Raw genomic sequence first — 11,964 nt, forward strand, 5'->3', positions numbered from 1 at the left:
CAAATGTTTCATCGATGAGAAAATTTGCAGAATGTCGTCCAAAATCCATCTCCCTCCATCTTCTCCCACTGCCGGTCACTGGTCTTCCTCTCATTATCAGATTTGGTAGTAAGTGGGAACGCCAACTGGATGCTTCACATTTATACATCCGGTGAAATATCTGGCTCATTGTTTCATCTGTGTCGTCACATTCGTGAAACTAGATAGCTATAAACAAAGATGGTGGATTGTTAAAAATAATAATACTACCTGAAAGATAAGTAACATCTTTCATTTGTGGTACTACTCGCACAGCAAACAAAATGTCAAAATTGGAATTGTTGAATATATTTCTTACGAAGAGATTAACCGCGGCTGCCGAGGAGATATTTGGGGCTGTGAAGGGTACGATAGTTGAGTACCAGACAGAAATCGTTCGCTCCAAGGAGGAGAACAATCGTCTCCGAAAGCTGCTGGATATCGCTGTTCAGCGCGTTCTACTTCAAACAGGTAACTAGCTAAGTAACGCTAGGATATGAACCTACTTTTATTTCTCAAAACGAGGGAATTGTTTTGGTTGTTGCCAGACTCCACAAACTAATCTATACAAAATACCAGAATTGTTCTTTTGGACTAACGTTAGACTAGACTGGACTGAGAATATGAAAAGCCGACCACAGGGCTGCCAACTTTGAAGAAAGCTTGGAGTGAGATTTTGCCAAGACGGCCTGTGAAATGTTACTGTTTTTCAGCTAATTTCCTGTAATTCTATGTATTTCGAAATGGTTTAGGACTATGACCAGGGTAAAAAAAAAAGAACAGGTCAGCTGTATTCAGAATTCTTTAAACAATAAATGAACACTCAAAATTCTACAGACTTTGTTACTTTTAGTTGTTTGTGGGATGGAATTAAAAGTATACAATTTTTTTATTTATTTTTTAGGTGGTTTGACACTTTAAAATATGTTTTTTTTCAGTAATGAAATTAGATGAGGAAACAGGCCAATGGGAGAAACAGTGGGAAGGTCAGTGAAAATGCTCTGCACAGGAAATACTAATATTAATGGTTGATGGCAGTGGGTAACCAAATCATAGATTGCAGTTTTGTCGTAGACTGCTTTCAAGGTAAGGACACAAACATTTAGTGTATTGTAATTTTGGTGAACTCTTTTAAATAGTGCTGGATGAAAATCCTGTTTGCTCTCCTTGATCTATGTTTCCCAAGTGCTGGATGTTCTTTATTTGTCAATCATCCAACCTTTAAAAAAAAAAAAGTCAAATGAATATCAATATTCAGGTGGTTTATGTCTACTAGTTGAAGATCATTGTCATTATCTTACTCTACATAGACAAAATATTTGTTAATGAGTTGTCAGTCTCCCCGTATCGCTGCCTTGCATGTGCACAATACTAAAATGTCAAATTATATTTGAGGCCTGGAGCATTTTAATATCCAATGCTTATTTGTAGGACTTATTCAAAACTGTCCATGAATGGCTGCAAAAATATATAGCCTTAATTTCATTTTCAAAGACACAAGTAGGCAAATCAGATTTAAAATCTGTGATTACACTGGCAATATTGGGAAGAAGTAGAACAATAAAATACTGTAAATGTGGGGAATAACAGTAGTGTTCTTTCTGACATGCACACTAATTCCACTTTTATTTCAGCCCATTGTTAAGAATGAGAATTGTTCAACTGATCAGACTAAATTGATAATCAAATCTGCTCTAGGCAAGACATAAATCTGCCCCTACACCCTAACCAAAATGTTTTTATATTTATTGTCCCCCCTCTAGAATCAAACGTACGCTTTTGAGTTCACAATCTGTTTGACCAAATTATTTTCATAGTGACAAATCAGGTCACCTTACCTAAACATACTGTAGGTCTGTCTGCTACCTTTTCATTGTCAGAGCCTAAATGCCAATCACCAAAACAATGGTACTAATGCAAGTGTGGATTAAATCGACATTAGTACATGCTGTCAAATTGCTGCATCCTGCAATAGGGATGGGAGTAACAGCAACCTAAATTTGTTGACAACATTGTATCTAAAAATGCACTACCGTGCTGCTCATTTTACAATTTTATAAACTCAGCAGAGAACGTTCTCTCTCTTCATTCAACTCCACTATAATCTTGAGGGGCGTTTGGTAAAAAAAAATAAAAAATCAAGAATACCGTCTGATCTATTCATATACGATAAAAAAAAAAACGTTTAACCCCTTTTCTCCCAAATTTCAATCTTGTCTCAACACTGTAACTCTCCAATGTGGAGCCCTCCCGGCCAAACCCTCCCCTAATCCGGACGACGCTGGGCCAATTGTATGCTGCCCTATGTGATTCCCGATCACGGCCAGTTGTGATACAGCCCGGGATCGAACCCGGGTCTGTAGTGACGTCTCTAGCGCTGCGTTGCAGTTCCTTAGATGCTCATCCAAAAACTCTCCCCCGCCCTCCATTTGGCAAATCTGATCATAATTCTATCCTCCTGATTCCTTCTTACAAGCAAAAACTAAAGTAGGAAGTACCTGTGACTCGATCAATATGGAAGTGGTCAGATGACGGCAGACTGTTTTGCTAGCACAGACTGGAATATGTTCCGGGATTCATCCAATGGAATTGATGAGTATACCACCTCCGTCATCGGCTTCATCAATAAGTGCATCAATGGCGTCGTCCCCACAGTGACCATACGTAAATATCCCAACCAGAAGCCATGGATGGATTACAGGCAACCTCCACATCGAGCAAAAGGCTAGAGTTGCCGCGTTAAAGGAGCGGGACAATAATCCGAAATCCCGCTATGCCCTCAGACGAACCATCAAATAAACAAAGCGTCAATAAAGGATTAAGATTGAATCCTACTACACCGGCTCTGACACTGTTCGGATGTGGCCGGGCTTGAAAACTATTACGGACAACAAAGGGAAACCCAGACGCGAGCTGCTCAAGCCTACCAGATGAGCTAAATGCCTTTTTTGCTCGCTTCGAGGCAAGCAACACTGAAGCATGCACGAGAGCCCCAGCTGTTCTAAATGACTGTGTGATAACACTCTCGGTAGCCGATGAGAGCAAGACCTTTTTAAACAGATCAACATTCACAAAGCCGTGGGGCCAGATGGATTACCAGGATGTGTACTCAAAGCATGCACGGACCAACTGGCAAGTGTCTTCACTGAAATGTTCAACCTCTCCCTGAATGATTCTGTAATACCTACATGTTTCAAGCAGACCACCATAGTCCCTGTGCCCAAGGAAGCGAAGGTAGCCTGCCTAAATAATTACTGCCCTTTAGCACTCACGTTGATAGCCATGAAGTGCTTTGAAAGGCTGGTCATGGCTCACATAAACAGCATCCTCCCGGATACCCTAGTCCCAATTCGCATTATGCCCCAACAGATCCACAGATGACACAATCGCACTCCACACTGCCTTTTCCCACCTGGACAAAAGGAACACCTATGTGAGAATGCTGTTCATTGACTACAGCTCAGCGTTCAACACCATAGTGCCCATGAAGCTCATCACTAAGCTAAGGACCCTGTGACTAAACACCTCCCTCTTCAACTGGATCCTGGACTTCCTGACAGGCTGTGGTAAGGGTAGGCAACAACACATCTACCGCGCTGATCCCCAACACTGGGGCCCCTCAGGGGTGTGTATTTAGGCCCCTTCTGTACTCCCTGTTCACCCACAACTGCGAGGCCAAATACGACTCCCAACACTATCATTAAGTTTGCTGATGACACAACAGTGGTAGGCCTGATCACCAACAACGATGAGACGGCCTATAGGGAGGAGGTGAGAGAACTGGCAGTGTGGTGCCAAGACAACAACCTCTCCCTCAATGTGATTGTGGACTACAGGAAAAGGTGGGCTGAACGGGCCCCAATTAACATCGACGGGGCTGTAGTGGAGTGGGTCGAGAGTTTCAAGTTCCTTAGTATCCACATCACCAACGAACTATCATGTTCCAAACACACCAAGACAGTCATGAAGAGTGCACGACAAAACCTTTTCCCCCTCAGGAGACTGAAAAGATTTGGCATGGGTCCCCAGATCCTCAAAAAGTTATACAACTGCACCATTGAGAGCATTATAGAGAGCACCCCTATTACTAATCTGTTCAACCTCTCTTTCGTATCGTCTGAGATTCCTAAAGATTGGAATGCGGCCGCGGTCATGATCAAAACTGTTACAGACCTATATCCACCCTGCCCTGCCTTTCTAAAGTCTTTGGAAGCGAAGTTAACAAACAGATCACCAACCATTTAGAATCCCACCGTACCTTCTCCGCTATGCAATCTGGTTTCCGATCTGGTCACGGGTGCACCTCTGCCACGCTCAAGGTCATAAACGATATCCTAACCGCCATCAATAAAAGACAGTACTGTGCAGCCGTCTTCATCAATCTGGCCAAGGCTTTCGACTCTGTCAATCACCGCATTCTTATCAGCAGACTCAACAGCCTTGGTTTCTCTAATGACTGCCTCACCTGGTTCACCAACTACTTCTCAGACAGAGTTCAGTGTGTCAAATCGGAGGGCCTGTTGTCCAGACCTCTGACAGTCTCTATGGGGCTGCCACAGGGTTCAATTCTTGGGCCGGCTATTTTCTCTGTATATATCAATGATGTTGCTCTTGCTGCGGGTGATTCTTTGATCCACCTCTACGCAGACAACACCATTCTGTATACATCTGGCCCTTCCTTAGACACTGTGTTAACAAACCTACAAACGAGTTTCAACGCCGTACAACACTCCTTCCGTGGCCTCCAACTGATCTTAAATACTAGTAAAACTAAATGCATGCTCTTCAACTGATCGCTGCCCGCACCAGCCTGCTCGTCTAGCATCACTACTCTGGACGGTTCTGACTTAGAATATGTGAACAACTATAAATACCTAGGTGACTGGTTAGACTGTAAACTCTCCTTCTAGATTCACATTAAGCATCTTCAATCCAAAGTTAAATCTAGAATTAGCTTCCTATTCCGCAACTCAGCCTCCTTCACTCATGCTGCCAAACATACCCTCGTAAAACTGACCATCCTACTGATACTTGACTTCGGCGACGTAATTTACAAAATAGCCTCCAACACTCTACTCAGCAAATTGGATGCAGTCTATCACAGTGCCATCAGTTTTGTCACCAAAGCCACATATACTACCCACCACTGCAACCTGTATGCTCTTGTTGGCTGGTCCTCACTACATATTCGTCGCCAAACCCACTGGCTCCAGGTCATCTATAAGTCTTTGCTAGGTAAAATCAAAGGTAAAGCTCCACCTTATCTCAGCTCACTGGTCACTATAGCAACACCCGCCCGTAGCACTCACTCCAGCAGGAATATTTCACTGGTCATCCCAAAGCCAACACAAAAATCACTGAAGTTGGAGACTTTTCTCCCTCACTAACTTTAAGCGTCAGCTGTCAGAGCAGCTTACCGATCGCTGCAGCTGTAAACAGTCCACCTGTAAATAGCCCATCCAACCAACTACCTACCTAATTTTCAGGGAAAAGGTGTACATTTGACCTCCATCATCTAGGATGTGACAATGGTAAATAAAATCTCTCAATTTTTGCCAATTTTTTTGCGTGGTCTTGCAGGCCTTCTCATGCAGCTGCAACTGCAAGTGCATTTGTAAATTAAGACCTATCTTGAGTTGGGCTCTGGGTTGGTGCAATTGTTGAGTAAGTGAGCTTATGGTTGTGTGGGGGTATGGGTTGAGTGTGTGTGGGTGTATGTGTGTATCCCACAACTGTTGAGAAGGAGCAAAATATGTTAGGGACAATAGAGGATGATCCACAGCTATATATAATACAAATCGAGGTGAGGGCGGTGGAAATGCATTTGGCAGTTGATCTACTTCAATTCGGTAAATGGCACTGTGTGCTCTTTTCAAAGGATGGATCCCAGTCGGTTCAGGACCATGGGATACAGGGGGTCGAGGGTGGTCTGCCGGGCATTGGGATGACAACCCAACTCGGGATGTGGAGGGCTTTTAGTGGGTGGAATAGTAGGGACCAATTGGAGGTTTACTTAGTAGAAATGCAAATATCATGGTTCAGCTATATAGACACTCAATCATCATGTTACTTTTTAATGGTACGTTTACAAACATATATTTTGATAAAAAGAATTGAAAGTTGTGTCTCATTATGATAGGTGGTGAAATAAGTATAGCCAGTTACAACTGTAATGGCTTAGCAGATAATAAGAAAAGACAATCAGTATTTACCTGGCTAAAAGAGAAGGAATATAATATCTATTGTTTACAGGAAACTCATTCAACAGTTTTAGATTAAGTTTTGTGGAAAAAGAACTGGGGGGCGAAATATACTTCTCCCATGGGCAAAGAAATTCAAAAGGGGTGATGGTTTTAATTAACAGTAATTTTGATCCAAATGTGCAAATTGTTCAAACAGATCCTCAAGGTAGATGGATTATTTTAAATAGTATATAATATATTTAAATAAATAAATATATATAAGAATTTATCAACTCTACAAGCAACACTAGACTCTATTATTATGGTGAGAGATTTTAATACGGTCTTAAATACCTCTATGGACCGGAAAGGAAATCACACTACAAACTATCACCCTCAGGCATTTAAGGAAATCATGAATGTCATGAATATATTGGAATTAGTGGATATATGGAGACTTAAATACCCTGACCTAGTGAGATGTACATGGCGGAGGCTTAATCAAGCTAGTCGTCTTGACTACTTTCTTATACCATTCTCTCTGGCACCAACAGTTAAAAAAGTGTTGATAGGGGACAGAATGCAGTCGGATCATCACATTATAGGCATATATATTACTCTTACAGAACTTCCACGTGGGCGAGGATATTGGAAATTTAATCAAAGTCTACTAGATGATAAATTGTTTAGAACTAGGACAGAAGAATTTATAACTGACTTTTTCAGACATAACATAGGTACAGCAGATCCCCTTATTGTATGGGACACTTTTAAATGTGCCTTTAGAATCAATGCAACTCAGTACTCATCTATAAAACAAAAGCAAATCTTCTTTTAAAACCACAATTAGTCTCCACAGCCTCTTAGAGGATCTGGATACTTTTGCTATCCTCTCTGGATTAAAACCAAATTATGATAAATGTACCATATTACGTATTGGATCATAAAAAAATGCACATTTTACATTACCATGTAGTTTACCAATTAAATGGTCTGATGGAGATGTGGACATACTTGGTATACAAATCCCAAAAGAAAGAAATGATCTCACTCCAATAAATTTTTATAGAAAGTTAGCAAAAATAGATAAGATCTTGCTATCATGGAAAGGAAAATACCTGTCTATTTGTGGAAAAATCACCCTGATTAACTCTGACCTGCTTTTTAAATTATATGAACAAAAAATATTCAATTTTATTTGGAACGGCAAGCCAGATAAAATTAAAAGGGCCTATTTATATAACGAATATGAATTCGGTGGGCAGAAATTATTAAATATTAAAGCATTAGACCTCTCACTAAAGGCATCAGTCATACAAAAGTTATACTTAAATCCAAACTGGTTCTCTAGTCAATTGGTACGAATGTCTCGTCCTATATTCAGGAAGGGCCTTTTCCCCTTATATTCAGATTACACCTGCTCACTTTCGGTTGTTTGAAAAGGAAATAATCTCCAAAATATCTTTCTTTTTCAAACAAGCCTTAGAAAGTTGGTTGCAATTTCAGTTTAATCCACCTGAAAGGACGGAACAAATAGTACAACATATATTGTGGTTAAATTCAAATATACTAATTGATTAAAAAAAACTGTATTTATCGAAGAAAAAAAAAAAAAAAAGGTATAATTTTAGTGAATGATATCATAAATAGGACTGGTGGAGTTATGTCACACATGCAGCTAACACAGACATATGGAAATGTCTGCTCTACCCAAAATTACAACTAATTAATTGCAGCATTACCACAAAAATTGAAGGGGAAAAAAGTAAGGAACTTGTATGTCGGCCCTGTATTAAAGAACATAAATGGTTAAAGAAAAGTGTGATAAATAAAAACATATACCAATTTCATTTAAGGACCAAAAAACTGTCAGCTGTGCCATATAAATTGCAAAATAGTTGGGAAGAGATTTTCGATATACCCATTCCATGGCACATGGTTTATGAATTGATACGCAAAACAACGCCGGATTCAAAACTAAACATTTTTCAATTTAAATTACTATACAAAATTCTTCCAACTAAAGAATGTTATATAAGATGGGGGATACAATCTTCCCAGCTCTGCAGATTCTGCTGTGAGGAGGCATTCATTAGATCATTTATTTTGGTATTGTCCATATGTTGCTCGTTTTTGGTCACGGGTCCAGGAATTGCTGAAGAATTGCAACATTTGCCTAGAACTAACGCTACAGATAGCAATACTGGGTGATTTGAAAAGCCATAGTCAATCAATCAATAATATAATAATTATTTTAGCAAAAATGTTTATTTTTAATTTACAATCTGTAGAAGCTATGAGAATAGGAAGGTTCAATTCTTTTGTGAAGCATCACAGCACAGTTGAAAAATATATGGCAAATAGAAATCCGAAATGGATGATGTTGAGAGATAGATGGGAGGGGTTGAAGGGAGCTGAAGGGTGGGACTAATAACAAGATAAACAATGTAAAACATACGGGATCTGTAAAATGTATATAGGTTCGGAACTTTTGTGAAATAGCATAGTTACAAATAGAAATCAAACTGGATGGACATCAGAAATAGAGGAAGGACTAAGAACAAACAAGAGAGAACTATTGTAAAGTAGACTGTGTCTGTAAAATGTGTATAAGATTGTTAAATTGAAGGTAAAAGCAGAAGTGTTTATTAGTTTACTCCAATTGGGGATCGGCGGTAGGGTTTGCGGGGAATAATAATAAAGGTATATTCTTTAAAAATGTATATATGTGTATATGTATGCATGCGTGTATGGATATATTTACCCCAAAAATATGGGGGATTGGAAATGAAGCAACATTCTTTCCGCAATATTAAGCTGATCCACCCCTTAAAAAAAACCCGACCTACCTCATCCCAATATTTGTTTTTGTTTTTCTGCTCTTTTTCACACCAGTATTTCTACTTGCACATATATCACTCCAGTGTACATTTTAATTACTTTGCCACAATTGGCCTATTTATTGCCTTACCTCCTTACTTAATTTGCACACACTGTATACAGGTTTTTCTATTGTGTTATTGACTGTACGTTTGTTTATCCTATGTGTTGTTTTTGTCGCACTGCTTTGCTTTATCTTGGCCAGGTCGCAGTTGTAAATGAGAACTTGTTCTCAACTGGCCTACCTGGTTAACTAAAGGTGAAATAAAAAATAACATACAATCCTGACCGGTTGCATCACCGCCTTGTATGGCAACTGCTCGGCATCTGACCATAAGGCGCTGCAGAGGGTAGTGCGTACGGCCAAGCTTCTTTTCATCCAGGACCAATATAATAGGCAGTGTCAGAGACTCCTGTAAAATTGTCAGAGACTCCAGTCACCCAAGTCTGTATAGACTGTTTTCTCTGCTACCGCACGGCAAGCGGGACTGGAGCGCCAAGTCTAGGACCAAAATGCTCCTTAACAGATTCCCTTATTGTATGGCTACTTTTAAATGTGCCTGTAGAGGCAATGCAATTCAGTACTCATCTATAAAACAAAAGCAATTTAGATCAAACAAGTCCATATTAACAAAGGAAATTGAAGGACTAACAGTACAGTTAGATAGCAATAAAAACGGTACTATAGAGGCACAGAATAAGTTAGAGGAAAAACAAAAAGAAATGGAGGAACTTATTCAAGAAAGATCCAGTGTAATATATTATAAAAATAAAGCGAACTGGATGGAATATGGGGAGAAATGCACCAAATTCTTTTTCAATCTTCAATATAGAAATGCTACAAAAAAAAATGTATTAAAACTTGTTACAAATGGAGTCACGCATAATTCACCAAATGATATTTTGAAAGAGGAAGTAAAGTACTTTAAGAATATGTTTTCGTTTCAGGCTCCTCCATCTCCACTAACTGAAACTAATTGTATGGATTTTTTCCCTAATAATAATGTAAAATTAACATCTGTACAGAAAGACTCATGTGAAGGCCAAATTACAGAGGAGGAACTGCTTGATGCAATTGGGGCCTTTTAAGGATGGGAAAACTCCAGGGCTGGATGGCATACCAGTGGAAGTATACAAAACCTTTTTTGATATACTCAAAGGACCATTATTAGCTTGTTTTAACCACTCCTATATAAATGATAGATTATCAGACACGCAACAAGAAGGTCTGATATCATTATTACATTATGCAGGCTACACGTGTCATACATGTACTGTGGTGCTAAGATAGAATTGCCTTCAGCTGACTTTCTTCCTTTCTGTTCCCTCTAGACCACCATGCTATCCATCTCACTGAAGATGCATCTTCCCCTGAGCAGCAGTACTGTGAGCAGGAGTGGAGCCCCAGTCTGGGCCAGGACCCAAAGCCCACACAGGTTAAAGAGGAACAGGAGCTCAGAATCAGCCAGGAGGAAGACCAGCTTCAGGGTTTGGAGTCTGATACCAAAGGAGAGTCCATATTAACTCCTCCCTTTGTTAAAAGTAACTGTGATCAGGACCCAGCTCAGCCTTCACATCTTCCACATACCCAAACTGTGGACATCAGAGGAGACTCTTTAGCCAGAACCATATCTTCTAAGCAGATCAAAATAGAAAATGAAGAAGGCTACAGCACATCAGAACCAACCAGTGACTTACAGACTGTCATCAATGTGAATTCCGATTGTCTTGCAGCTTCGAGTGAAAACGGTGCCCAACCCAATATCAACAATAGAATTCTGAGAGAAGGACTCTCAGGATATAAGGGCCCACAGGGAACAAGCAGTGCATATGAAAGAGAAAGTATAGGTCTACACATAGATGTTAGAGGCCAGAACACCTCCAAGCTGCCTCAACAGAGATCCCCCTATCAACCCCAGGGCATACAGAGAGTGTATCGTTGCAGAGAGTGTGGGAAATGCTTCAGTTTCTCCTGTCAGTTAGAGGTCCACATGCGATGGCACACCAAGGAAAGACCATTCAGCTGCTCAGTGTGCAGAAAAGGCTTCACAACCATCAGCATGTTGAGGAGGCACCACCGCATTCACACTGGAGAGAAGCCCTTCCGCTGTCACATCTGTGGGAAATGTTTCAACCAGTCGGCTCACCTGAACACTCACTTTAAAATTCACCCAGGGGAGAGACCACATGGCTGGAAAATGGCTCGGTCAAAACGTTAACAGCAGAGACATTTACGCTCTCTTGAAATTAAGTTCTGAGCACAGAAGGAGAGTGACATGTAAATCTGGGCAGTTAAATTATTGGCCAGGATTTAAAACACTAGAAGAATCAGTGATTGATGTTTGAACAATGCATTACAATACAGTGGGGAATGGGAATAACTTTGAGTAATGAAAATGTTAATGTTTTTCACTGATCCATGTGATTGTGTTGCTGCATGCATCATCATCTGAAGCCATGCTTGGTTCAGTGCCAGCATGACGATATGAATACTGCTAGTAGCTATATATATGTTGACTGATGTTGTTCTTTTGTAAATACACTACATATTTTACAGGAAGCAGAGGATATCGCCTGTTTTAGTAGATGCAGATCAATGAATTTGATCATCCTCATCTATTTCCCCTTAGGACTTGGACATAACTGCTGGGCTGTATGACTATCCTATTAGGGTCTTGACAGTTATCCCTGATGAAATTACTGTGTAAAAATGTACTGTTCTGTGCTGAATGTTAACTGTTTTTTAATAAATAATTGGTCAAATGTTTTTTAAGGTCAGGATGACTTTATCTTCTACCATTCAGGCTGCAGTACTGTGGGGGGGGGGGGGCACCGCGTGTGTAGGGGGAACACCGTGGGTGGGGTGGGTAGCACTGTGTGTGTG

The 11,964-nt window shown here is 40.2% G+C and overlaps 1 protein-coding gene across 2 annotated transcripts; it reads left to right on the forward strand.

Moving 5' to 3' along the window:
• Positions 1-160: 160 nt before the first annotated feature.
• LOC129815258 (zinc finger and SCAN domain-containing protein 31-like) lies at positions 161-11,847 on the forward strand. Of its 2 annotated transcripts, XM_055868895.1 has the most exons (3): positions 161-489; positions 957-1,004; positions 10,413-11,847. In XM_055868895.1, exons 1-3 carry the CDS (start codon positions 303-305, stop codon positions 11,297-11,299), a joined length of 1,122 nt encoding a protein of 373 aa, XP_055724870.1. In that variant the 5' UTR covers positions 161-302; the 3' UTR covers positions 11,300-11,847. The 2 variants fall into 2 exon arrangements, with proteins under 2 accessions (XP_055724870.1, XP_055724871.1); XM_055868896.1 differs by lacking the exon at positions 957-1,004 and having other exon boundaries at positions 163-489.
• The last annotated feature ends 117 nt before the right edge of the window (positions 11,848-11,964 follow it).

This window comes from Salvelinus fontinalis, chromosome 18 (genome assembly GCF_029448725.1).
Source record: "Salvelinus fontinalis isolate EN_2023a chromosome 18, ASM2944872v1, whole genome shotgun sequence".
Taxonomy (NCBI): domain Eukaryota; kingdom Metazoa; phylum Chordata; class Actinopteri; order Salmoniformes; family Salmonidae; genus Salvelinus; species Salvelinus fontinalis.

Excerpts from the sequence above, each read along its gene's own strand:
- LOC129815258 (XM_055868895.1), top strand. The coding sequence starts at position 303 with ATGTCAAAATTGGAATTGTTGAATATATTTCTTACGAAGAGATTAACC. Across the intron at positions 490-956 it reads GCGCGTTCTACTTCAAACAG|TAATGAAATTAGATGAGGAA; the intron begins GTAACTAGCTAA and ends GTTTTTTTTCAG. Across the intron at positions 1,005-10,412 it reads ATGGGAGAAACAGTGGGAAG|ACCACCATGCTATCCATCTC; the intron begins GTCAGTGAAAAT and ends TGTTCCCTCTAG.